We start from the raw sequence: 27,202 nt of genomic DNA, 5'->3' as shown, positions 1-27,202 counted from the left end.
CATTCTGTGTTATTGCTCTTTTTTACTACAGTTTGCACAATTTTATTGCACGTTGGGGGAGGGAAGGTTTGATGATTTTCTTTAACCGGTTTGGTTCCATGGCTCTTTGTTTCATGGCTGCCTGTGAGGAAAACGAATTTCAGGGTTGTATGCTGCACATAGACTTTGATAATAAATGTACTTTGAATCTTTGAATTAAGTCCATGTAATTTTTTTCTAACTTGTCTGCAGTATGGGTTGGGCGAGAGGGGACATTGTTCAGATGCATGACAGCCCTGAGGAATAAGCTGCTTTTCAGTCTGGATGTCCATGCAGATATGCTTCTCTATCTTCTGCTAGACAGTAGTGAGCTCATGCTGCAACTATGCTAACTGTGGTTTATTTTGAGTGTCGCAAAGATGCGACTGATGAGCCACATTCTGCAAGTCTTGGCGATCAGTGCTGTTTGTGTCAGAAGCTGGCATTATCGTTTACAGCGATCAGATACATCTCCAGTCCACCGGTGATGTCTTTGAAGATGAGCTATCTTTACACTCTACTGCCTTTGCTGTGTCTATCTACAAAGCTATGCAGTGAGTTAAACAACTTCTCAAAAATCACCCAATAGAAGCTTTCTTCAGAGTTTTTAAATGAGATTTTGAACGTGAAAAGATATTGCTGTTTCATGGGCAAATAAAGAATGGATAGAGATGTGTGTTTTCCCACCATGTGCTTCAAATCGAATCAAAGCTGACCTGCACAGGAAATGGTATAATAAACAGTTTGTGTATCAGAAAATTATCTTAATACAAAATGATCTATGTCTCAAGAGGCCAGAACACAACTAATTTCTTTCACAGTTTATACAATAAAGCTTTATATATAATAGATTGCTGTACAAGTACACAGGCATCCTACATAACTTCTGCAAAGTTAAGGCAAAATCTTTCAACTTATACAATTATAGGAGCTAATACTTCAAGTAGTGGAAAACGGCTATTGTCAATTAAGAATTACTCATGTCTGTCCTTCACAGTGGAAACTAAGCTCATTTTCATGTTTGTCAGGCACTCTTGGTGAACAAGAATGTGGAAAGTTAAAGCAGCATTAAAATTTTATTGGCTACCAATAAAATGCCGATCTTACCTTTGGCACCAAAAATGGGAACTTGGAGGAATAATGTCAAGCAGAATCAAAGATACGCTAAATAAAAATTTCTGGCCTTAAGAGGAAGCGGTTTTATTGTTCTATGTCAACAGGACTATGAATGGTCCTAATGCGAAAAATACTTCTAGTTTGCATTATAAACATTAATGAAAGCAATACACTGATTGTCAATCATCCATCTTCACAATACCAGCACACTATTTACTTATAAAATAAATCAATACTCACCTCAACAGCAGCGCAGGACTTGATTGGATATAAGTAGATGTTTGTAAGAGTCACTAGTGCACTGCCAATAGATGTTCCTGGGTTTTTATTCCACTCTGATGGATTGGGTGAACAGTGCTGATAAAGAGGAACTTCAGCTCCATGGGAATGTGTTCCAGCAATTTCCGAAGTGACTTCCCTTACTGGGATGATTTTCTCGTCTGTGAAATTCTCTGTCCTTGATTCATTTTTGTCTTTAATTGTCCTACACTGGTTTAATTTCGACAGGGTGTCTTTGTCAAAACAAACTGGCTGCTTAACAAAACAATCTATAACAAATTTTAAAAATGTTTGTGCATCATCAAATGTTGACATGTAGCCATAGGATATTCGGACTGAACCAGTAGGGCGGCCATCAATCATATCCAAGGTATCTCCACAGACATGGCCTGCCTGTTGGAAATAATTTTAAGCAATTAGCATTCTGACAAACAATTTCACCTGCTTCCAATAATGAATCAATTTAACTCAACTCAACTCAGGATACTATATTAATTCCATAGCTAATACTCAGTAGTGGAAACTTTGTCTCTGATAATGGGCTCAAATCTAATTCCAAAGGGATGAGCACATCACACATCTCTGCAGGGTGAAGAAGTGTTTGCAAATGGACAATACAAGCAACACAATTCGATTTCCTTTAGCCATACCCTGTCTGCTTACTTACACATACTTCCTGTGTGTTACACTGCGGGAAATTTTCACATGATCAGACAAAGGAAAGTAAAAGATTTAATTCTGCTTCCACTTTTAATAACATATACTCTTACTCTTCATACGATGTTTTAAAATTATTAAGTGAAATCACAGAATTTCTGGCAATTTTCTAGTCTTAACTGGGTATAGACCCTCCACTATTGGAAGAAGAAAAATTATTTCTTCTGCACAAAACTACTCCAATAGCATTTCCCAAATCTGTAATCTCTACCACCAGGAGAAACAAGAGCAGCTGGTACAAGGCAGCACGACTGCCTACAGCTACCTTGCTACTCATGCTACTCTAACTTGAAAAAGAAACATCACTTGGTTGAGATTTTTGAATTCCTGCAGCATTTTCACCAGAAGGCCCTCAATAGCTTGGTAGCAGCTGACAATTTTCTTTGAGCTCAGCTAGGGGTGGAACATATGCTGACCCTGCCCCTGATACCCAGATCATGGAAAAATAAAGTTACCACACATGAACAATAGCTGGAAAATATCATAAAATGCAGACATACGAATGATAGGAATTGGGATTATTTTATATTCCACTATTTCTAGCGCAGATCAAAATATTTCTGTTGTTTCCTTTGAAGGATTTTCTGAAAGCAAAATCAATCAAGCACATGGTATTAAAGATTAATGTTGTGCTGCCTGAAGATCAAGCAAACTGTTTTGGCAGCATAGCCGAGCTCCTGCAGGAGGATTAATTATGAACACCTTCTGCTGTGATGATATGTAAGGCAATAAATGTTTCCATCTAGTTTCATAATTACAAATCCTTGCTAATGAACACCAATTCTAAGGCTATAAAAGTGTTGTGATCTGAAATATGCAGTCCATACTAACCTTCAGATTCTTTTTGACATCTTCATTACTGATTCCTATGTGTTGCTGACAGCTTCCAGTGTTACAAAAGCAGCCAGTGCGAAGATGAATGTTGTACAAATCTGCCAGCTTATCCACCTGCAACAGTAAATAATGATGATATTTTCAGAAGGAAAATAAGTCACATTATCAACCAGGTGACAAGAGATTAGGGCATAATAGTTGCAACTCTGCCAAGGATGATCCCAAGCCTACCTGCAAAAGTAGCATTGGGCATGGGGCTAACAATCCCATTCCATTTACCCACCCAGAGCCAACAGTAGTTCCAAAAGACCTCATCCTTGGGAGAGAAAGGATCTTTGCCTACAAGGCATATGAAGTCATGAAGTGAAAGCTGGAAGTCTGAGGAAGTCAAAGGGCCAATCAATGTCTTACAACGGAAAGAAAGTGGGGATGGATAGGACACGAAGTACCAAGCGCTAACAGAATATCCAGGGAAAGCATAACAGAGGCCAGCCGAAGAACAGCTGGTGATGCAACTTGAAGCTGACACTAAGAAGATGGGCTGTACCCAGGGGCAATTTGAAAGAGCAACCCAGGGCAGAGGACCATGCGAGCTGCTGTCATTGTCACCAGCAGGGGTGAGGGAGAGGAGGAGGGGGGAGAGGGAAGAGGGGGAGTATAGTAGCTGCATTTTTTTTACTCTTAACACAGTGTTTCAAAACTCAGCGTATAAAGAGTGGAATTTCAATTTTTTTATGTTAGTCCATCAACAGGTGGTGGCATCCGTTGGTCTCGAGAGACCATGGATCTGCACCTGGAGTTTCCAGGGAGCCGGCCTGGGCAGGGTTGTATGGGAGACGGGCAGTTGCCCAAGCTGCAGGCCTTCCCCTCTCCTCGCCACCGATGTTGTCCAAGGGAAGGGCACTAGGACCCACGCAGCTTGGCACCAGTGACGTCGCAGGGCAATGTGTTGTTAAGTGCCTTGCTCAAGGACGCAAACACGCTGGCTCAGCTGAGGCTCGAACCAGTGACCTTCAGGTTGGCAACTAGGCCATGCGCCAACACAATCATCAACAGGATTCAGATACAAACAGTTCATTGCATTAAAGGAAAATTATTTGTAAGATCATTTAAGAGCAGTAAGGATGGGGATGGTGGAAATGAAAGGATGGAAGGGAATGTCCCAAAAGGAACAACAAATGTTTTGAAGATCTGAAAAGATTCAAACAGTTCTTGTTGATGCTACCCAGCACAGGGTCAGGAAGGGGGAAAATATCAAAAGGAAAAGATGAGTTTTGAGAAAATTCAGAGTATATTCAGCAAATCCATTTCCTTGGTAGCAAAATAGAGTGAGCTTCTTTACAGGGCCAACCGGTATCATCACTGCCTGTCCTAATTGTACACTGTATGCAAATACACCTGCAGCAGATGGCTCAACCATGATCTGATTGTGTCAAGCAAATTCCCATGGCTTTTTGAAAGCTGGTCTCTTTTTACATCTCTAGTGTGTCAGCAAGGGACAGCAGGATCTTGTTGTGGCGCCACCTATACCGTCCTTATGCTAAAGCTGTTTTGCATCTTGACAGTCTGTGTGCCAGTGAACCCTGCTGACCACAAAGCTTTCAGTTAAGGTCCTTTCTCAGCTCCATGTGTGCAACTGTGATGGTGTAGCAAGAGTGTCATACACGGACTGCAGGAGGAAAGATCCCATTTCATCCAGGTCTTCTGTGACCCCAACTCCACTGCCTTCGATAACCACCTTTCACCCTCGCAGTTCTGTACTTCTGAATGGACCGTTTCACCCCTATCTCTTGCACTTGCACCCACCCCCCCCCCCCCAATCATTGAAAGTGTGCACAGCCGAGACCTTGCTGTTCCAGGCATGGGTTGCTAATGATGTCTCTCAACTGCAGGGAGCTCAATGCCTAGTCTGTGGCTGAGTTGGTGGCCTGCTTTCGTCATGATCTTGTTGTGAATCCTATTTGGATTATTAGCTTGTCAGTGGAGCCCCTCAGTGTGAACACAACTCTACACTTTGCCACCTTGAACTCCTCCACTACTGAAGACAATGGGAGCTATAGCTGGCCTGATCTTACGTAGAGGCCCACTGAAGAAAAACTTGAGGGGGGGGGGGGAAATTCCCAGCCACCTCCACAGGTGCTTGTTGACTTTCGTCTCGATGCCTTCTACAGTGGTCATGAGGAGCTTGTACACCGTGAAAAGCCAGAGCAGCCTTGCTAGAAGACCATGTTGGTACAGCCATGTCTTAAACTTACCAGGGAATCCGGTTTTGTAAATCTTCTTCAGCCACTTTTTAGTCTGCTTTACAGTGTCAGTGATGTTGGCGCTGTCCGTCATTGCTGTATTAAACCACTTTCCAAGACACTTTACTGGGTTGTCCTCTATGGATGGAATGACTTCTCCCTTTACTTGAAGGCTAAACTTGCTAGTAACCTTGCCCTTTTGATCACCATGCATCTGGAGTTCCTGACCTTGAAGGTCATCCTAGACCAGGTAGCTATGTTGTCCATGATTTCCTGTATCCATCTTGCTTGGACATGGGTTACTGTGATGTCTTCTATGAACCCCCATATTGCAGGTTGTCAGATGCCAGGCTCTAACACTGGGCCTCGAGTCATGTCTGCTACTGCTGCTATGAGGAGGTTCATACCCATGACAATCAAGATGGGAGAGATGGTACAAACAGGTGGAATCCCTTTTTGGAGGTCTTGTCACCTGGTTGTAAAGTGGGCTGAAGTGAAGCGTAATTTGAATCCTCCTAGGTTGCTCGTGATCATGTCTCATATTACTGGCGGGATATTGTAGTGGTCCAAGCCAGCCTGGATGAGAATGCATGGAATTGATCTGTAGATGTTAGCTATGTCTAAAAGGACTACTGTTAGGTTGCCTTTCTTCTGCCTGGCCTCGCAGTTCAATTGGCTGATTATTGAGGTATGTTCAAGGCACCCAGAAAAATCTGGTATGCCACCGAAAGATGGATGTGTTGATATAGTGGTCCTCCATTAAATATACACAAGATCTTGCACTCCATGCTAAGGAGGGAGATTGTCCTAAACTGGGTGATCATAGAAAACTCATCTTTTTGGGAACAAAGCATCCTTCAGCCATTTTTTAGCTTGGTGGGATAAAGCCTTGGTCCAAACCTTCCTCATTATCTTCCATAGCCTCCAGAGGAGTTTTGGGCATTTCCTATATACCCTATAGGGTATACCATTTGGTCCTGGGGCAGCAGATGACTTTGCTCTCTTGATGATATCCTGAATCTCCTGCTACGTTCAGCTCAGTTGCTGGGATTCTTGACTGAGTTCTAATCCTGATTCCTATGGGGATTGCTGTGTGATTCCTACCAAAATTCTTCCACCTCCTTCTTTCAGCTGGTTAGGGTCCCAGAGTTTTTCTGGCTGAAAAGAGCCCTGGCAAACCTGAATGAGTTTTTAACAAACTGCGCTCTCCTCCCTCCTTCCCCTTTGCAGCTGCTTCATCCTCCTGAGCTTGCGCAGCTGTGCTTGCAGTTTACTGGTTAGATCTTTGACACCTTCTTTATCGTCAGGGGAACTGTTTTTGAATTGTTTGTTCAGGGTCTTTATCTCGCTTCTCAGGTGGTGAATCTCCCTTTCCCTCCTGTTTGGTTGTTGTGTTACTTTAAGATCCCCTTTCTTTTTCATTGGGTTGAATCATTCTTTAGCAAAGTTGAACACGATGGCTGAGTCGATTTCCTGTAGATAGGTCTCCTGTCAAGTAGGCCGTCATCAAACTGTTTCCAAGATACACTGTCTGATGATCGAGGCCCGCTGATCCTCTCTTCCCTTCATGAATGGATTAGGGTGTCCAAGGGGGCATTCACTTGGTCCCTTCTTTCACACTGGGGCAGCTTGGGTACAGAGAGATATTCATCTCTGTGAGGTGCAGCTGGCTGGAGTTCTCCATTGTATCACCGGATTTTCAGTCACGCATTGCACTTGAGTCACCTTCATTCCACAGCGTGACCTGCTTTGGTGCATCTTGAAGCTTTTGGTGTTTTTACAGATTTTGCCACAAAAGTGCCTCCCTGGTCAGTGTTGTTTACTTGAAACTTCTCCTTATTGTATTTCCAGTCTAGGCCGTTGCCATCTTTTGTACACTATATTTTGTAATTTATATTAATTTTAATTCTTTGCATTGCATTTCTGTGGCAAAACAACAAAGTTAATGTCATATACAAGTTAGTGATAAAAAATCTAATTCTGATTATGCACGTATTTTCCATGTAGTGCTTCTAAATACAAGACGTACTACACCTGGGTGGTGCTAGAAAAATATTAATGATTAATTAAACATTTTATATATTGCTGATGCCAACGAGCCTGCTCCTCCTTTTAAAATGGGAGCCTCCACATGTCAAACCTGTCTCCAAATGGAAACCTGTCCATCAAAGAAAGATCCATCTGAATGTGTCAATCTGCAGGTTCTTTAAAAGATGCATCAAGCTTTTGTCATGCCTGTTCCTGCCTGGCCTCCTCATGTCACTTAATTAGTGATGTGGGAGATACATTATGAATGAAATTTTGAACAATTAATTACTTCAGTTTTAATAATTAAACATTTCAAAATTATTAAAAGAATCTTTAAAACCATAAAAATCACCTAAGGAAAACACACTTAATAATTTAATATAAATACGTATTAAGAAATGTTGGAAACAGGCCTTTCATCAGCACAAAGAAGCATTTCAAAACAAGCATGTTTTAACATGCAGAGAAAGGGATAGAGTGCATGGAATAAAGAGTAACTAGATGATGACTGAAAGAACCTGAGGGGGAGAGGATATAGGAGGAGGGGGGAGGGGAGGGTCCTCTTTAGTACACATTGGCTGATGAAGTCTGTGATGGTAGTGACATATTCATCTAAGCTGTCTGCTGAATCTTTGAATATGACTTGTCTTCTCACTCAGAGCATTTGTGCAGAAGCTTATCTGCTTCCTCAGACCAACACAGCACAACTTTCTGTACCAAATCCCCATTTCAGCTTTGTTTGTACTCAGGGTCACATCCTGGTGGTCAGATTTACTGAAGTGTGAGTGGGGTGGGGTGGGGTGGGGTGTGGAGTGGATCGGTAGGTATCTTTGATGGTTGAGAGTGTGTTTGGGCTCCTGGTGAGAGAACAGACATTTCTGGTAATACAGTATTTTGGTAACATAGTCACTAAGTCACCGGAAGTGGTGCGGAGGGTCTCAGGGTATTCCACTTTGGATTAGAGGGTAGAATTGTTATTTTTCTTGTATTTTCTTATAGTTTTACTTTCCTATGCTTGCTTATAATTTTTATTTAAACATCTACGTACATGTAATTGTTCCGTTTCTAATTACTCTAGTGTAGTTGATGCTGCATTTTCTACAAGCCTCAATTTTTCTGCAGCAAGTAGCACGCCACTTGACCTGGCTATTTTATGGGTTAATTATTATCATTGGAATATCACCGTCAGTCTGAGTACGAGAAGATCACTTCTTTTACTTTGTCGTTTTTTTGCTCCTTTGTTCATTCTTTGTTATTGTACCACTTAATAAAATAGCCATGATCACTGAGATTTGTGCCTCACTCTTGAAGAACACTTGAATCAATGTCACCAGACCCAACACCCATTTCAAGACTGTTGACCACAGAGTATAGTTGAGTGCAAGTGTCACATGCATCTGGCATGGTGTATATATACACATCCATTTTTTTGTTCTCATTTTCACAAGCGAAAGAAAAAGATTTTTGAGAACAGAGAAATACAGAACACAGCTGTTGCTGGAAATGTTAATTAAAAGGGAAGACTGGTTTTCAGTTATTCTTGCAGGGTGATGGCAGTTGGAGGTCTGAAAGAGCGACATCTCCTTTACATATCAAATGCCAATGCTTTGAATTACATCCCTGTTCAAGGGTCATCCTGAGCTTCCAGCTGCCTCTCACTTTCAATGTCTATCCCATTCCCAATACGCCCTTCTGGCCTATCCTCAGTTTATTTCAGGATTGGGCGGTTTTAACTCTCCCCACAAACACTGTCTGACCTGCTGCTGGCTCCATCAGTTGTTTTTACTTCATATTTCCAGAAACAGTTTCTCACATCTGAATCTCTTAATGCCAGCAAGATTTTATTTTCACTCATATTCTCATTCATCTCTATGTACTCCTCTATATGTACCGGCAGCAAATAATAAGCTTTCACCCTCGCAGGTAACACCAACATATGTCCTCTATATTCTCCTGGTCTCCTTCCTATCACAGACATTACCTTTGTTCCCTACACCCCTTCACCGATCTAAATTTCAAACATCCTTGCTTTCTACCTCTCGTCACTGTGAAATATTAGCTCATTCTTTTCCTTTCAAAGGATGCCACTTGACCTGTTCACTATTTCCAGACATTACCATTTTTATTTTGGACTTACAGCATTTGTCATTTGCTGTTTGAATGAAGAATTACAATGAGTTTTTCTGCCTTGTCACTGTCAAATCCTTACCCCAATATATGAAATCTCTGTTAAGTCTAACAAGCACAAGGTTCTTGAATGGTTTCCACAGCATAAACACTTGGTAATCACGGAAAGTGTTTAGAGTGGAATCATGGAGCATATTGACAGATTCAATCAAGAATTTGTCGGTAAGTTCAGGGTTTCAGTGCTTGAGTCCATATAGTGCAAAAGTGCCCAACCTGCTTATATTAACATGGGAAAACGCTGACAGTTCACCACAGAACCATCAGCATTCACTAGCACAGGCCCATTAATAGCATTGGTTTCATTATAATGTAGATTTACATCATTGTTCATGCTCTCAGGGTTTTCAGCCTCTAATACCAGCCCACAGAATTATGTTCACTCTGAGGTTCAATACTGAAATGCTGTCAGATAGAAGATATTGATGTCAGATTGGAAATATAGTTGTGTTCACTAATGTGTCAGTCTGCGTAGCTATTTATAACCTGTAAGCTGTGTACCCAATTGTTCAAAAGGCAAAACAGAAACAACAAATTGGAAGAAGACCACATGGCTCACAACATATTTTCTTCAGTGGAGTAGTTGTCATTATTGTGGAGAATTTTATACAAGTTTAGCGAATAGCCATATTTCAAAATCTCTTTTGGAACCCATGAGCAGATGTTGTACTGAATATGTGACCAAAATTTTCTTTACACTTTAATTATACCTGCGAAAGCTAATAGATTTCTGGCCATTCCAAATGCAGTGAACTGCAAGGTACTTTACCCAAAAAAGAATGCCCTTACCTGCAAGAAACTTTGACTGTAAAGGGAAGCTAGAGAGTGTGTAGAAAAGATTTATAAAGGTTTTGCCTGGAGTTGAAGCCTTGAGTTATCAGACAAATTAGCTATACTTGAGTTTACTTCCCTTGAAGGAAACAGGCTGAGTGGTGACAGGATGGAGTTAAATAAAATTACGAGAGGCACAGATAGGATCAATAGCTGTGTCTGTTCCTTATGGAGAGGTGTCTAAAACTAAAGGGTATAGACTTAAGGTGAGAGGAAGGTGGATTAAGGTGGATCTGAAGGGTAAATATCTCACACGAAAAGAAGAAAGTATCTGGAATGAGCTGCCAGAGGAGTTGTTACAGAAGAATAGGAACAACATTTAATAGACAGCTCGACAAATCCTTGAAAGAGCAGAAATTAGAGTTATATGCAATTAATACAGGTAGGTGGGAAACAGGTGTGATGATCAGCACAGATACAATGGGCCAAAGGGCCTGTTTCTATGCTGTCCTTCTTTCTGATTGTGGTGCCTTCCCTGTGTAGCATGACAAACATTGTGACTTGATCGTCCTTCATATGGTATTTTAAAAGTGGCAAGAGATTTGATTACCTACCGTTGCATAACCGACAATGTCGCTGTTCTCATCAAGTATGTTAAAATTAATGATCGGCCCCTGAATGTCTGGAGTTTCAAATTCATTATTGCTATAAATCTGAGCAACTGGTCTTCCATTAGCATGATGCATTCCAGACAGCATTATGTAGGTATACTGGGCAAGGCTAAAGGTATGAAGCATGATATTTTGCATTCCACCTGCAAGTAAAATAAAGGAACTGTTAAAGTCAACAGTGTTAATATACTTCTGAGAACAAAATTTGATGTGGCTGGTGTTGGAAAAAGAGAGAGAGAGATACCGCTTCTACCTCTTCCAGCGATTCTGAGTGAGGCACAGAGAGATCTGTATTTACTGACAATTACCTTTATTGTTCAAACTAACAAATACGTGAATTTGTTCACTAAATACTTATTTCAAGGGCAAAGAGACAATTCCAAATGAGGTTGGAGGTGACGTTGGATGTACGACAACTCTGGCAGGGTTTGCAAGACATTACTTCCTACAAAGCAAAACCCAATAGCATGAATGGCAGTGATGCTTCACCACCAGATGAACTCAACTATGCCACTTTGAAAGAGAGAACATAACTACAGCTGTGAAAATCCCTGCTGCACCTGATGACCCTGTGATCTTGGTCTCAGAGGCTGATATTAGGCTGTCTTTAAAGAGGGTGAACCTTCGCAAGGCAGAAGGTCCCGATGGAGTACCTAGTAAGTCTCTGAAAACTTGTGCCGACCAACCGGCGAGAGTATTCAAGGACATTTTCAACCTCTCACTGCTACAGGCAGAAATTTCCACTTACTTCAAAAAGGCAACAATTATACCAGTGCCCAAGAGGAATAATGTGAGCTACTTTAATGACTGTTTCCCAGTAGCACTCACATCTACAGTGATGAAATGCTTTGAGAGGTTGCCCATGACTATACTGAACTTCTGCCTCAGCAAGGTCCTAGACCCATTGCAATTTGCCTATCGTCACAATTGGTCAATGGCAGATGTAATCTCAATGGCTCTTCACACAGCATTAGACCACCTAGACAACACAAACACCTTTGTCAGGATGCTGTTCATCGACTACAGCTCAGCATTTAATACCATCATTCCCACAATCCTGATTCAGAAGTTGCAGAACCTGGGTCTTTGTACCTCCCTCTGCAAATGGATCCTCCACTTTCTAACTGGAAGACCACAATCTGTGCGGATTGGTGATAACATATCCTCCTCGTTGGCGCACCTCAGGGGTGTGTGTTTTGTCCACTGCTCTACTCTCTATATACACATGACTGTGTGGCTAGGCATAGCTCAAATACCATCTATAAATTTGCTGATGGTACAGCCATTGTTGGTAGAATCTCAGGTGGTGACGAGAAGGTGTACAGGAGTGAGATATACCAACTAGTGGAATGGTGCCACAACAATCACCTGGCACTCAACATCAGTAAGATGAAAGAGCTGATTGTGGACTTCAGGAAGGGTAAGACGAAGGAACACATACCAGTCCTAATAGAGGGATCAGAAGTGGAGAGAGTGAGCAGTTTCAAGTTCCTGGGTGTCAAGATCTCTGATGATCTAACCTGGTCCCAACATATCAATGCAGTTATAAAGAAGGCAAGTCAGCAGCTATACTTCATTAGGAGTTTGAAGAGATTTGTTATGTCAACAAATACACTCAAAAACTTCTATAGGTGTACCATGAAGAGCATTCTGACAGGCTGCATCACTGTTTGGCACAGGAGGGCTACTGCACAGGACAAAAGAAGCTGCAGAGTCGGAAATCTAGTCAGCTCCATCTTGGGTACCAGCCTACAAAGTACCCAGGACATGCCCTTTTCTCACTGTTACCATCAGGTAGGAGGTACAAAAGCCTAAAGGCACACACTCAGCAATTCAGCAACAGCTTCTTCCCCTCTGCCATCCAATTCCTAAATGGACATTGAACCCTTGAACACTAACTCACTTCTTTTTATATTTTTTTGCACGATTTTAATCTATTCAATATATGTATACTGTAATTGATTTTCTTATTTTTTTTTCTCTTCTATATTATGTATTGTATTGAACTGCTGCTGCTAAGTTAACAAATTTCATGACACACACCGGTGATAATAAACCCGATTCTGATTCTTTGCTTTGGTAATATTTGGTATGAAAGATACTGACATGTCTGGAATGACTTGTGCACTGTGTACATCTCTCCTGCTATTGTATTAGCTTTTGAGCAACCTGGGTTAACATCAGCATTTGCAAAAAGTTCCTCTGCTGCCTGGCAACAAAATGTCTTCTTTATTCTTCCAGCCTTCAAAAATTTTGGAGCCATTCCAGCTATTTTAAGCAGTGAACTAAGAACAACATAACCAAGACATTAACAAATGTTTTGTTTTTGAAGGTACCTGACTACATTTGTTGAAAATAATTACTATTCATCTTCACCTTGGAGATCTGTTCTATTGCTTTTGCAAGGATGGTGTCATGATGGATTTGCCAATTGCCCCTAGGGTAGATGTTCAAACCTCAGAGAAAACAGATGGTAGCTTCAAAAGTGAAACAGATCATCTTGCAGAAAAAAACCCAATGTGTTGATTTACAAATACATGTTTACAGAATATGCCAAATGCAATCTCAAAAAGGAAATCTGAAATCAACATGTCAGGTGCAGGTTAATTCAAAACCCATTGTGTAAAAAAAAAACTGTTCTTGTGTTTCTAATTTTTACTCAATAATTTCTTTCTTGTTATTAAGTCTTCATGCAGGTTCATAATTGTTTTTGTCATTAGTAGCATCAAGAAAAATGCAAACAGGAACCTCCATCTTAATTAACCACAGAAGCACAAGACTAAATTGCATTGCAGTTCTTCAAATTATGTTCTCAGAGATCTTTGAAGTCCCTGATTTGACAAAAGAAAAAAAAATTGATGTATGCATTTCATACCTTTAAATTGCATGATTTGTGGTATAGATTTTTTTTAAAATAGAGCAAGACTGGCTGATTAGTGATCTGAAAGTTATTTCTAGATATTTCCATAGATCCTGGCAAAAGCATCCAGAAATAACCATGTAGAACCCATGTAAATCTAAGTGCATGAGTTGGGGGACAGTCAGAAATAAAACTGTCGTCAACCATAACACTCCTGCAGCTGCCACTTGAGGGCAACATGGCCATGAAGTGACACAGAAAGTATTATCACTTCAAGCGTAGAAAGCACGAATCAGCCATGTGGATTGGGTTCAGCTAGGCTCATGTTCCCAACCTGGGTTCTCCTTCCATTATTATGGCATGTGTGGAGCACGAATAACAGCATGGCAAAAGGATAAAGCCCTTCAGGCCAATTCTAACATTCAAAGAAATCATGACCAATTTCTATTTTAAACACCATCTACTAAATTGAGTGTCATGCTTGTTGTTAATTAAGACAAACAGCATGGGTTTATACTAGAACATTTTATTACTGAAGTCTTGTTCAACACTGAGCACGTGCCTCCCACTAACCATCGTAGATTCTGGTTCCGGATAAACCGCCACATTGCCCACTGGAAACTGAAGGTCTTTATTCAGCATACATAATAACATATCTTCCCCCTTCAAAAGAAAAACAAACACAATACTATGTCCTCATAAACCTGCAAGGAACAAAATCCTTTCCAATAAAGATACTTACATTCCGTAGCCGATGTCTTTTCTTTAATTTTTTCTAATTTTTCAACTTCAATTGTGAAGAGCAACTATAATCCCCATCCTCTCTGCAACTTTCAGTCTCTAGGGTAGTTTAATGATCCTTTCTGGTCTGCTGTTTGTTTCCACAGGTGGATTGCTCGCATTTGCTGTGTTGATAATTGTTTCATTTTGAGATCAACATGTTCAGTTTACTTTTCATTTGTTGGCCACTTTGGTGTACTGATAGGTGAAATGCCACGGCTATGGGTTAGAGCTAGTGGTCATATGTCTACATGATTCCTTCTCAGGTGTCCCTCACTCAGTCTGGATCAAATAGAAATGGGAAGTTCTTCCTCTTGCATATATCTTTGCATGGACCAAATGCCAGAACCATTATCTCAGATTCACACTTGATCTTGAGGCTTCAGGACTGGTAGGCTTTTCTCAGTCTTGTTGTGATACTTCGTTTTTCTTTCCCTTTTACTTTAGCCAATTTGACCTTGTATGCTCCTTCAGCTGTCAACAGGTTTCATGCACTAGAAGGTTAGTGCATATGCATTGACCCATCAGCGTCTGGGCTGGTGAAAGGCCACTTTGTGGTGGTGCACTTCCTTAAATCATTAGACTTTTGTGGACATCCTCTCATCCATTTTGCACTTTCAACATGAGGCCCTTCACAAACTTGACTGAACTCTGCTAGGCCATTAGATTTTGGGTGATGTGGGTTGATGTCAAAGCCCCCAATTATTATCAAAGGACTCAAATTCACAGCTTGTAAATTGTGGACCATTGTCTGATATTACTCCACATGGACTTCCACACCTCACAAGCACAGCTTTCAGGAAAGTGATATCCGCTTTGCTGGATGCTCATTAGTGTTGCAACCGCCAGGTAATTGGAAAATTAGTTTGTTACAACAACATGATTCTTCCCATTACAACCAAACAAACCTACTCCAACTTTGAAGTGTGGCCTATCTGGTACAGGGTGTGGTGAATGCAGTTCTACTTGCTACTTTGGTCTGTAAGCAAGGTGTATTTCACCTCATCAGACATCTGTCTGATGTCTTGGTTCATTCTTGGCCAGAACATCACTTCATGAGCTCTGCATTTATTTTCCTCACCAAGATGCCTTCGTGCATCTTCAGATACATTTCCTTGCATGGTGACACTGGAATCACAAACCTGTTCCCCTTGAAGACCATATCTTTCACTATTGGCATGCAGAGTTGAAATGCCATTAATCCCAATACACATTGGACAGTCAGTCTTAGCTGCTGGCCATCCTTTCCGTATTGTATCTTGGAGTTCTTTCATTGTTTCGTCTGATCCTGCTGCTTTCCTACTCTGCTGTTCTAGTAGGAGACACTAGAAGGAGATGGCAATCATGTTAACATAGGCCAGTAGATCTACATTAACCTCTTGGTCACTTTTTTTTCTTGTCAACTGCTCAAGACAGCATATCAGCAGCAAATGTATATTTTCCAGGTGTGGAGATCATCTTCACATATTTCTTCAGCCTTATCAACTTGTTCTGTATCCTCATGGGATAGTCATTCAGTGGCTTGGACAAAATTGAGACCAGTAGTTTATGGTCTTTTCAGTTAGATTGCTGGTACACTCCATAGGTGCAGGAGGAGTCAGCTTATCCATGACAGGAACTCTCAGCCTCTCACCTGAAATTCTTGGTGAATTCGGTGACTGCTTCTGGAACATGCTCTTTTATCTGCTGGCCAGTTTCTTTCCATCACTTGCTGCCAGCACCTTTTGTCTCATGCAATCTCTTTCTCAGTGACACACAGTATTTATTTACTCCCCATGTTCAGATCTCACATCAACTTCTGGCACCTTGTTATGTTTGTTATTAATAAAGACAAACTTTGCATAGGTTTATGCTAGAACATTTTACGACTGTACTCCTGTTCAACACTGAGCTCCGCTAACCATCGTATCTTCCGGTTCAAGGTGAACTACCTGCATTGCCCACTGGGACTAAAGTTCACAAAATAACACACTGGGCTTCATATCTCAAAGTACCACTTGCTTAACAAACTCTATCCAAACATCCTTTCCTCCCACAGATGCTGGTCAACTCTCCAAGTTCCTCCAGCAGGTCTGTTGTTGCTCAAGAGTCCAGATTGAGATGTCCAATTGATTTAGCCACACAAGGTTTAAAAAGGGGAAAGAGTTTCAGATTCCATCACTCCATATGTGAAGGTGCACTACCCAATGCCATCCTTAGGCAGCTAGCTCAGCTCTTTTCCACCAATTGTTTTTTCAGACTAATCCAATATAACTGTTCATTTCTGCTTCTGCAGCAGTAAGCATTTGGGTATTCCAATAGAAGCTCAGACTTCAGTCATACAAGCTCAGTTTGCTGCCTCCTGAACTCATTTTGCTGCAATGCTAGATTGAACACCGTGCAGCCCATTAAAACAATCCAGCACTTGCTCCTCTGACAGATTTCTAAGAACTGGGGCACTGTTTAAAAGACAAAACCCTCAAACCCACTCTGATGGTAACGACACTTAATAAACCATGATCAGGGCTGGAAGAGTTTACATTGGATGGTTCAAGCAGAGGTAAAGAATTAACATGACCTCATTGGGTTGAGATGTCCGGCTTCATGTGGTGCAACTTCATAATTCTAAAAATTGTGAACATTCCAGTATGAACCACAGCTAGAAATAAAATTTAGATTTATGTCCTGTAGTATACAAAGTGTATAATGCAATGTGATTTGCTCTCCTTATATTTCATGTTCTTGAATTTTAATATCTACAATTAAACAAGACTACCTAGTGATTTGTAATTATTTGAAATTTGTAAAGCTTCAACTTTCCCCTTATTAATAGGCATACAATTGAGAAACAGGTTCAGAGATTTTATATGCACAATGAAGAATGCCTAACTGAAATTTGTATAAAACTGAAAGGCAATAAATAGCACATCATTAAAAGCAACTTTAAACACATTTAATTTATACAAAACATTAATTTACAGGTTCCTTCAGACCAAAACTGAAGGGACAAAACTTCAGTCATAGGTTGACGTGAAAGTAAGGCGTTGTCTTGTGTTGCAAGCTTCTCTCCAATGTGGCCACCAATTATTCCAACTTTTGCTCACAGAGGAAAGAATTGTTTGGCACATTCAACTGGCAATCCTTCAAAAAATATCAGAGAGAACCTTTTATAAACCAACATTAACTTCAATTGGGATATCTATTCTGATACATTGCATTCATTCAATTTATCATATAACAGGGAGGTGAATTTTAAGTTCTTCTAGCCTCCCAGAAACATTTGCAGTGTGAAGTGCAGGGGGAAGTTAGTTGGGGCTGTGCAAGGCAAGAGTAAAGGTAGCTACCTATTGGGCGATGAGCTGCTTACTTTTATTGTGATAGTTTATGTAGCACAACGGTCAGCCTGCACCTTTCTGAAGTCTAGTATGTTATCAGTGAACTTAATCATATATAGTTAATTACTGTTCAAGCAAATTTAACACTTACCCAAAAGGCTGGTATACGTCTAAGGGAAACGGAGATCCAGCCACTCACCAACCCACCTCCCGTTCACGCAGGTGCTGTGAGAGTCTGTTTAGTGCACTCGTTGGAGCTCAACCATCGAACCAACGACCTATCCAACCACCACACCGTCGCATCAGGGACCACCCCGGTGGTCTTACGAGCAGTCCAGCGCAAGTCCACCTTCCGCGGCGTCTTCCTCCCAACTCCCCTCACACCAAAAACCGTGAAAACCCCTCCCCCAAGTTCCCAGCATCACAAGACACAATAACATTCCCCATTGATTAACAAACGAATACAATTACCATATCAGCCATTCTAAAGCGAAACAACGGCAAGAGAAACACTTATCCGACAAAGAAGCCATTTTGAGTAACATACACAGGACACTGTACACATACATGAATACAGCCAAATGAAACAGCATTCCTCTGGGACCAAGCTGCAAGTACATGCAGTACAAGCGAACACTGAAGAGCAGAACTGCCAGAAGTGGCCAGCCAAAACTCAGTACAGATTCCAGCATGTTCACAGAGGCCCCTGCTCTCTCCCAAAGCACTACAGCAGGCAACCCCATGGCTTGAGGCCTAGTCCTCACCACGACTGAGACAACGCAGTTCCCTGCCATCAGTCTCTCTACTGAACCAGGGAACCAGACTTGTAGCATTCAACATTACCAATGTCCAACAGGATCTTGCGATCATAATAAAAATGTCCAAAACAATTACTCACAGCTCGCACCATCTTGGCACAACATTGGTGTGCAGCAAGTTCAGGTGACAACACAACAACAGTACACAGTAAGTCCAGCTCCATCACTATCCAGCAACTTGATGATGGGGTAAACCTGCAGTACTTGATGGTCTTAGCATCCAGCAGTATCTTGTGATCAGAAAAGTGATGTAAAGGACCAACAATTACACCTTTGAATGAATCCAGAGTGGCCACTGTATCTGAGCACACATCAATCTTACCAAACATTTCCTGTGTGTTTTTTTTCTTGTTATAATGTTGAGTGTTCTAACTTCTTACCAACAATCTTCAGTTGCCTTGTCAATAAACTTCCTGTCATCTTAATGGCAGTGGTTTACTTATTACACAATATTCAATATAATTTACAACTCCTCAGAATATTAAGCAGTTCATATGTCTGCATGTACCTAGACATGGATTGCAAGTGGCAGATACCATTTACACCACACAAATGCTTAGTAATGATAATTTTTCCCATGAGAGTCTACCCACCTATTCTTGATGTTCAATAGTAATATTTATCATAGAGCCTCTCATATCAACACTAACCAGGAATTTAACTGGACCATTCATGCAAATATTGTGTTTACAAGAGCAGATCAGAGATGGGACATTCAATGGCAAATGACTTGCTTACCAACTCAGCAAAGCATCTACAAGGCTGAAGTCAGGACCTTAATGAAATATTCTCCACTTGTCTGGACAACTACAATGCGGGCAACCACTGAAAAGGTCAATAATATCTGAAACAAAGCAGTTTACCCCAATTAAATCACTTTCTCAGCAGCACATACCATTTGTGAAATGCCTTCCAACGTTTACCAGGACAACTTCAACAGCACCTTCCAAAGCAATGATCTCTGTACTCAGAAAAGCAAGAGGTGCAAGGGACAAGCACCACCAAGTAACATACCATCCTGACTTGACCGAACACAAGTAACATTATTCCTTTCTCAGTGTTTGAACTGCCCACTGAAGACACCATGATCTTAACTTGACAAGAGGAGCTGGAGTTCCGGTATTATATTCTCAAGAGTAATTAAGAATGGGCGATAAATGTCTAAAATGTCCACAATCTGTAGACATATAAAACAGGGCTGGCCTTTTGGGTAATTGCAATGATATCCCTTGAACATTACTGCAATTTTCAATGCTTCTTCTCAATATTCAGTCTAATGTATATTTCTTGACTGCAGAAATTGGTCTGGTCAGGGCAGATCAGTAAGCAACCAACCACTGAGGACACAGCTTCCACTGCATTCAGTACTGATATTTCCAACCACCCAGTAATGTATTATCTGGAAACTGCAAAGTACCCTACAGAGCTCCAAGGTTTATAGATACAGAAATCCATAGCATCTTCATGTATGAATGCTACATTGGGCCTGGGTAATCAGTTGTTCTAAACCTGGAATTGATGGTGTCCATCATGTTCCAGTTTCTGTCCACAATGGAGAATAATACACATATATTAATTGCCAAACACATTAAAATACAGACTGTATGTTTTCAAAAAGCTAACAACTTCCATGTACATAACTTGCCATCACTGTAGGAGCTGTAACGAGAATCTGCTCTAACTCCATGTACAAGTCTGCAGATGATACCATCGTAGTGGGTCGTATCTCAAATAATAATGAGTTGGAGTACAGGAAGAAGGTTTCTTAGTAACATGATGTTATGACAATAACCTTTCCCTCAATACCAGCAAAACAAAAAGAGCTGCTTGCTGATTTTAAGAAGCAGGGTGGTGCACAAATTCCTCTCTATATCAATGATATTGATGTTGAGAGAGTTTAAAGTTTCAAGTACGTAAGAGTGAACAAAACCAAAGCCTGTCCTCATCCAACTATATAGATACCACAGCTAAGGTGGCTTTACCAATGCCTCTAGTTTCTTAGGAGACTAAATAAATCCGAATGTCCCATCGACCCTCACCAGTTTTTAATTAATGCACTGTAGAATGCACCCTATCTGGATAGATCATGGTTTGGTACAGCATCGCTCATGCCCATGACCCAAAGAAACTGCTCGAGGACATAGCTCAACAAATTGTGGAGCTCTCCTTTATGGACTCAGTCTATACGAAATTCTGAAAGCATGTACCACCCGGCTCAAGGACATTGCTACCCTACTGTTACAAGACTATTAAATGGTTCTCTAGTGAAATAAGATGGACTCTTGTCCTTACAGTCCACCTCGTTGTAATCTTACAACCTTATTGTTTACCTTCACTGCACTTTCTCTGTAGCTGATACACTTTAAAGATTAAATACTTCAAAATTAGCTATATTTATCACAAGTAGATCAAATCATACAGTGAAATGTGTTATCTACATCAAATCAATAAGCGAGGGTGGTGCTGGGCAGCCCACAAATGTCGTCACATTTCCGGCGCCAACATGGCATGCCCACAACTTAATAACCACACATCTTTGGAATCTGCGAGGAAACTAGAGCACCCAGAGCAAAGCCCCAGTCATGGGAGAACATACAAACTCCTTACAGACAGTAGTGGGATACGAACCCCAATCTTCCAGCGAACGTTGTAATAGTGTTACACTAAGCACTATAATACCTTATTGTTTTTACCTTGTTCTACCTCAAAGCACTGTGTAATGAATTGATGTGTATGGATGATATGCAAATCAAGCTTTTTATTGTCTTTCAGTATGTGACAACAATAAACCAAATTAAATATTAACAGTGGGATAACTAAACAAAAATATCCCATTTTAAAGAAGCAGAAGATATTTTAAAGAAGGGAAGCAGCTGATGCAAGAATTTCAGAGTTTGCAACCTGAACAGTTGAGTTGCAATAAAGATTTTTCTCATTTTTTCCTAACTGAACAAATATCTTTCATTATTTGGACTGTTATCCTCAATGATATTTGCCACCATTTAATATGAAAACTTCTTTACTGTCCATGATATTCCTGTAAAAATAGACTGTGATGATTATTCCAGGCAAGGAAACAGAAGAAAATCTGAAACATCGCAGATGCTGGAAATCAGCAATAAAAGAGAAGGACTGGAAATACTCAGCCTTTGAAGAAAAAGAAAAAGAGTTAACAGTTCAGGCAACTACCTCATCAGAACTTGGACAAGTTAGAGAAACTTGTATGTTTTAAAATTGTAGAAAAGAGGAAGAAGTGCAAAGAAAGAAGGGACACTGAATAATACAAGTAGTTGTGCTTTTAGCAGAGAAAGGGAGAATGCCTGTTACTTACAGTTGATCTGCCTGCAGGTGTTGTAAGCAAGGGAGGTGGTATGGATTATGATAGAGGAAGCAGAGAGAAAAACTTCTAAATATGAAATACAAAGAACGGCAGATCTGAAATAATAACAGAATCTGCTGGAAACATCCACAAAGTCAGGAAGCATCTCTGGAGAGAGTAAGAGAACAACTGAGCTCAGGTGACAGTTGAATAACCGTACATGAGAACTGCTCAGTTCTTATACACAGCAGGAGACAGGACAGCGCATCCCAGTTTCCTGAATTGGTAAGTTTGATGTCAAGTCTTGGTAGATTGGGAATGGGGGGTGCGGGTTTGGGTCCAAAATACCTCAGCAGAAGTTGACATGTTGGTCCGAAAATTTATAGTGAGGACTGCTTTAACAGCGGATGAGGCCAAGTACAGAGATCACAACTCTTAGTGGATCAAAACTACAAAGCTTTTGTTTAAGATAGTGGTTCCCAATTTGGGGCGCAGGGCCCTTTCAGTGAGGGGAACAAAAATTTACAAATGGGGAAAAATACTGTTGGGAGAAACTCAGAAGTTCAAGCAGCATCAATTCAGGGATAGAAATGGATATTTTAGGTCAATAGCCTGAACTAGGACTTGGGACATGTTTTACTGACAGTAAATGTGATGTTTTGTTTAAAAAGTTCAGGAACCACTGATGTAAGGTTCCAACTTGACCAGAGTCTGCATCAGTCAAGTTTCATTTTCAAGTTTACTTTTAATTTTAAGTTTGTTTAATTTTCATTTAACTCTGTACATGTAAACGAAACGTTTCTCTTAACCAGGGTGCAAAGCACTGAGATATACATAACACACAATAACTTGTGAACAGAAGAATAACATTTACAGATGGATTACACACAAATAAATAAAGAGCGTAAATTAAATGTTGCAAGGTACAGAACAGATTAACCAGTGACACTTTGAATTCGATAGGGAGTTCAGAAGCCTCATGCCCTGAGGGAAGTAAGTGTTTCCTATACTGGCAGTGCTTGTTTTTAATCCATTGGAGTCTCCTGCCTCATGGTAGAGGGTCAAAGAGGATGCAGGATGGATGTGTGGGATTGTTAATACTGCGTATGCAGTGCTCATGATGGGGATGTTAGAACACACCTATAAAATGCAATTAAGGTGCGGGGGGGGGTAAGCCTTACTTTTCTCAATCTCTTTAGGAAGTAGAGACTTTGCTGTGCCTTTTTGTTCAGGGGGATTCTATTAGGGAACCAAGTGAGGTCATCCATAGTGTGAACTCCCAAGAACTTGGTGCACTTACTCTCTACAGAGGAGCCATGTAGTCACAGAGGGGGATAGTTCACCTGCAACTTCCTGAAGGCCACAATGATTTCCTTGGTCTTCTCCATGTTCAAACATGGGTTGTTCTTTTCACACCAGTCAACCAACCGCTCCACTTCCTCTCTGTACTCCGATCCCTCGTGACATTGTTGTGTCATCCGCAAACGTAATGACACTGTTCGATCTACATCCTGCGATAGTCATGAGTCAGTAGTGTGAACAGCAGCGGGCTGAGCACACAACCCGAGGGAACACCAATGCTCAAAGTAATGGGGTGAGAGACGTTGCTGTCTACATGGACTGACCGTGGCTTATCTGTAAAGAAGTCCACAATCTATTTGCAGAGGGGGGTGTTGAGAGCCAGTGAGGACAGATACCCACCAGTTTCTAGGTATGATGGTATTGAACCAAACTGAAGTTTATAAACAGCAGCTTGGCCAACAAGACCCCATTTTCCAGGTGGGATAGGAAAGAGTAGAGGGCAGAGGCTATTGCACTGTCAGTAGATAGATTCAAGCGATGAGCAAACTGGAAAGGGTCCAGTATAGCTAGAAGTAAGGCTTTAAAGTGCTCCAAAAGCATTTCATAATGGTTGATGTGAATGCCATTGTACGATAGACATTTAGGCAAGTTTTATGTCACCTTCTTTGCAATGGAATGATGGCTGCTGCCTTGAAAACTGAGGGGACAGTGGACTGTTCCAGAGACATGTTGAATATACCCATCAACACCTCAGTTATCTGGGATGTGCATATCATCAGGCCCTGCAGCTTTGTGTGGGTTCACTCTGGCCAGGGTCTTCGTCTCCTCAGCTTCAGCCAGGCAAAGTGTCCGTTCCCTTGGAGAGGGAGAGGTATCTTCCTCGCCAGCACTTAGTTCTGTGCATCAAACTGGGTGTAAAAGACATTCAGACTGCCAGGGTGTGAGGCATCCTGGTCACTGCCACGCAGGGTACATTAGTACTCTGTAATCCTCTGAATTCCCTGCCACTTTCTCCTTGTGTCCCTAGTATCGCAGGTGGTTGCAGATTCCCTGAGAATGCTCCCGTTTACCTTCCTGATGGAGCGGGAAAGCACAGTTCTTGCTTCCCTGACAGCTGCCACATCCCCCGATCTAAAGGCAGCAGACAATCCCTCAGCCTGGCACGGACCTCTGCAGTAAACCATGGCTTCTGATTTGCTCTCACCTGGATGTGTCTCGTGATGGCAACGTCCTCAATACACTTCTCTGTGTAGCTGGTCACAGAACCCACATAAACCTCGATGGTAATGCGGCCAGAGGTAGCAGCCGTCTTCAACATTCTCCATTCCTGTTTTCAAAGCAGTTCTGCAGTGCTGACATCATCCCCTCAGACCTTTGGAACTGGTTTGGCCTGCTTGATCACTGTTTGCAAACTGGAGTTAGCTTTACAGATAAGTGATCTGAGAGCCCAATGTGGGGTCGAGGGAATGCTTTGTATGCACCTGGTACGTTAGTATAAACCAGGTCTAGTCTATTTTCACCTCTGGCAGCAAAGCAACATGCTGGTGGAACTTAGGCAGGACTGCCTTTAGGTTTGCATGGTTAAAATCCACAGCGACAATGTGGGATACCAACAGGGTGTTTGATTTGAAAGTCACTGATGGCACTGATAGAGCTCAGGCAGTGTGCCTCGCCAGCATTAGTGGGGTGGGGGTGCGGGGAGAATATATACAGCCACCAACACAACTGTAGTGAACTTCCTTGGTATATTAGATGGTCTGCACTTCACAAAAATGAACTGTCACCAGTGAACAGTGGAATGCCACTGCTAAAGCTTCTGCACACCAGTTCTTATTTAAGTAATCTCTTGCCTGAGATCGCTGTCAGCCCAAAACGCACTGAAATGTTCCAGCCAGATGGCCACATCAGGTATGGAGCCATGAAGTGAAGATTCCGTGAGAATGAGTGCACAGTCGTTCCTTGTCTCTCACTAGTTCAAGATAATGGATATTTGCCAGTAAGAATGACAGAAGAGTCAGCTAAAGGGCTTCGACCAAAGTCACTCCAGATCTCAGTTCGCCTACCCTTCCTTTCTTGTGCACCGCTTTCCACAGCGTCTTCCTTGGATGTCTATAGCAGGAAATGGCACACACAGTAAACACAAGTTGCAGAGTTCCTCTACAGTCGAATAGTTCACTAGCCAGGTGGAGTTGCGATGCACAGTATATTTAATAGCCAGCAGCAATTTCCGATCATAACAAAGACATAGAGGTCATGGATGAACCATTAAACTCTGAGACTGAGCGGTCACTGCCTCTGAATCTGCTGCCGTCTTTTTAAGATGTTTAAGACATGTTGTTCATACATTTACAAACCCTAATGGAAAGCTTTTTCTTGTCTTCTAACTGTCTATTTGCAGCCAAGAAATAAGCAGTTGAAAAAAAACACAAGCCTCACAAATGAAATTGGAGTATTTTCCATTGATAGAAACATCCAAGACAAGAAACTCCAATGCTTGCTTGGAGACTTTTGCTTCAACAGAGGAAACTGGTCTCTTGTTCTGATTGGCCAATCTATCTCCACCCTTCCCAGTCAGACAGTTCAAACTTCAAAACCAAGAACAACCCTTCAAGCAAAGTTCATTCTCGGACTGAGATTCAAATAGCTGTTTTCTGGAATCTTGCAGTACCATAGCCGTTAGGTTCTTGTGCTTTTGTGATATCTTTTTTAACTGAATCATGAAGCTAGTATGTTTTTTTTAAAAAGAGATTTCGTTTAAAGAAGATCTCACTATCCTGTGAAAATCATGTGTCTCTATTGTAAGCTAACTGAGAAGCAAAAATACATGGTAGATTCTTTAAAAGATTGGACTACTCTCGGGGAACTTCCGGGAAGATGGCGATTGCTTAGCTGCTTCGAAATTTTGCTCCATTATTTTCCCTATCTTTGCACAATATGTCTACATTCTTAAACCTTAGTCAGGAATTTTATTAGGTCTCCTTTGCTTGCCCGCGAACACATCTATCTTATAATGTCTATCAGAAGCACTAAATCCGAGAAAAAGGAAGTTACGGCTCCGCCGACTGAGATTATCGCTGCTCTGAAACAACACCCAGAAGATATTTTAAAGGAATTTAGAACTTCTTTCAACCAGCTGGATGCCAAATTGGATGGGATCAGTGCTAGAGTGGACGAACATGCCGTACATTTATCTCGCATCGACTTGACCTCTGATGCTTTAAAATGCCGCGTCGAATACCTCGAGACCCTTTGTTCCAGCCTAGAGGAGAAGAATAGTAAACTTTTTTCCAAGTGGTGGATCTTGAAAACTGGAGCAGACATTGCAATTTACGAATTCTTGGTTTGCCAGAGGCCACCGAACAGGGTTCCCTCGTAAAGTTTTTTTCCGATTTTCTTTGTGAGATTTTTGGGAAAGAACTTTTTCTGACTCCACCTGAGCTTGAAAGGGCACACAGAGTCTACGTTCCCCGCGCAACTTTGGGCTCACGCCCACGACCGGTAATTTTGTGCTATCATCAATACCAGGTGAAAAACCGTTTGATTATGGAGGTGCGCCGCAGAGGTACTTTTGCTTTTCGAAATTCAATCATTCGTTTTGTGGATGATTATGCCCCCCAGGTTTTGAAGATGCGTGCTGAGTTTAAAGGTGTGATGAAGGTGCTTTTCGATCGTGGATTTAGACCCTCACTTCGCAATCCTGCCGACCTCCGAATTACACTTGCTAATGGAGAATATAAGTGGTTTAAGTCAGTGAAGGAGGCTGAGGCATTTGTTGGAAGTCTTCCGGTTATCCAGTCTTCTTCGGAACCCGGTTGGACCTTCTAAAATGGTGGATAAGTACCTCTCGTAGTAAAAGTATTTTTTTCCGGACTCAGACTTTACTTGAATAACTCAGACACTATCTATTGAAACTCTAAGGGATGTAGACAATCTCTCCCTGGACTTGGT

General features: G+C 41.4%; 1 protein-coding gene across 5 annotated transcripts in view; it reads right to left on the bottom strand.

The window, feature by feature from the left end:
• Nucleotides 1-27,202, bottom strand: part of mocos (molybdenum cofactor sulfurase) — a 143,714-nt gene that overhangs the window by 70,099 nt on the left and 46,413 nt on the right. For all 5 annotated transcript variants that reach the window (XM_059972474.1, XM_059972475.1, XM_059972477.1 and 2 more), the window contains exons 6-8: nt 10,805-11,004; nt 2,962-3,078; nt 1,375-1,806 (exon numbers count right to left, since the gene is read on the bottom strand). In XM_059972474.1, coding sequence (XP_059828457.1) covers nt 1,375-1,806; nt 2,962-3,078; nt 10,805-11,004 — 749 coding nt within the window. The remainder of the gene's footprint in view (nt 1-1,374; nt 1,807-2,961; nt 3,079-10,804; nt 11,005-27,202) is intronic.

Source organism: Hypanus sabinus, chromosome 6 (genome assembly GCF_030144855.1).
Source record: "Hypanus sabinus isolate sHypSab1 chromosome 6, sHypSab1.hap1, whole genome shotgun sequence".
NCBI classification, from domain to species: domain Eukaryota; kingdom Metazoa; phylum Chordata; class Chondrichthyes; order Myliobatiformes; family Dasyatidae; genus Hypanus; species Hypanus sabinus.
The sequence above is the reverse complement of the archived record's forward strand: the minus strand, read 5'-3'. Positions and strand labels throughout refer to the sequence as shown.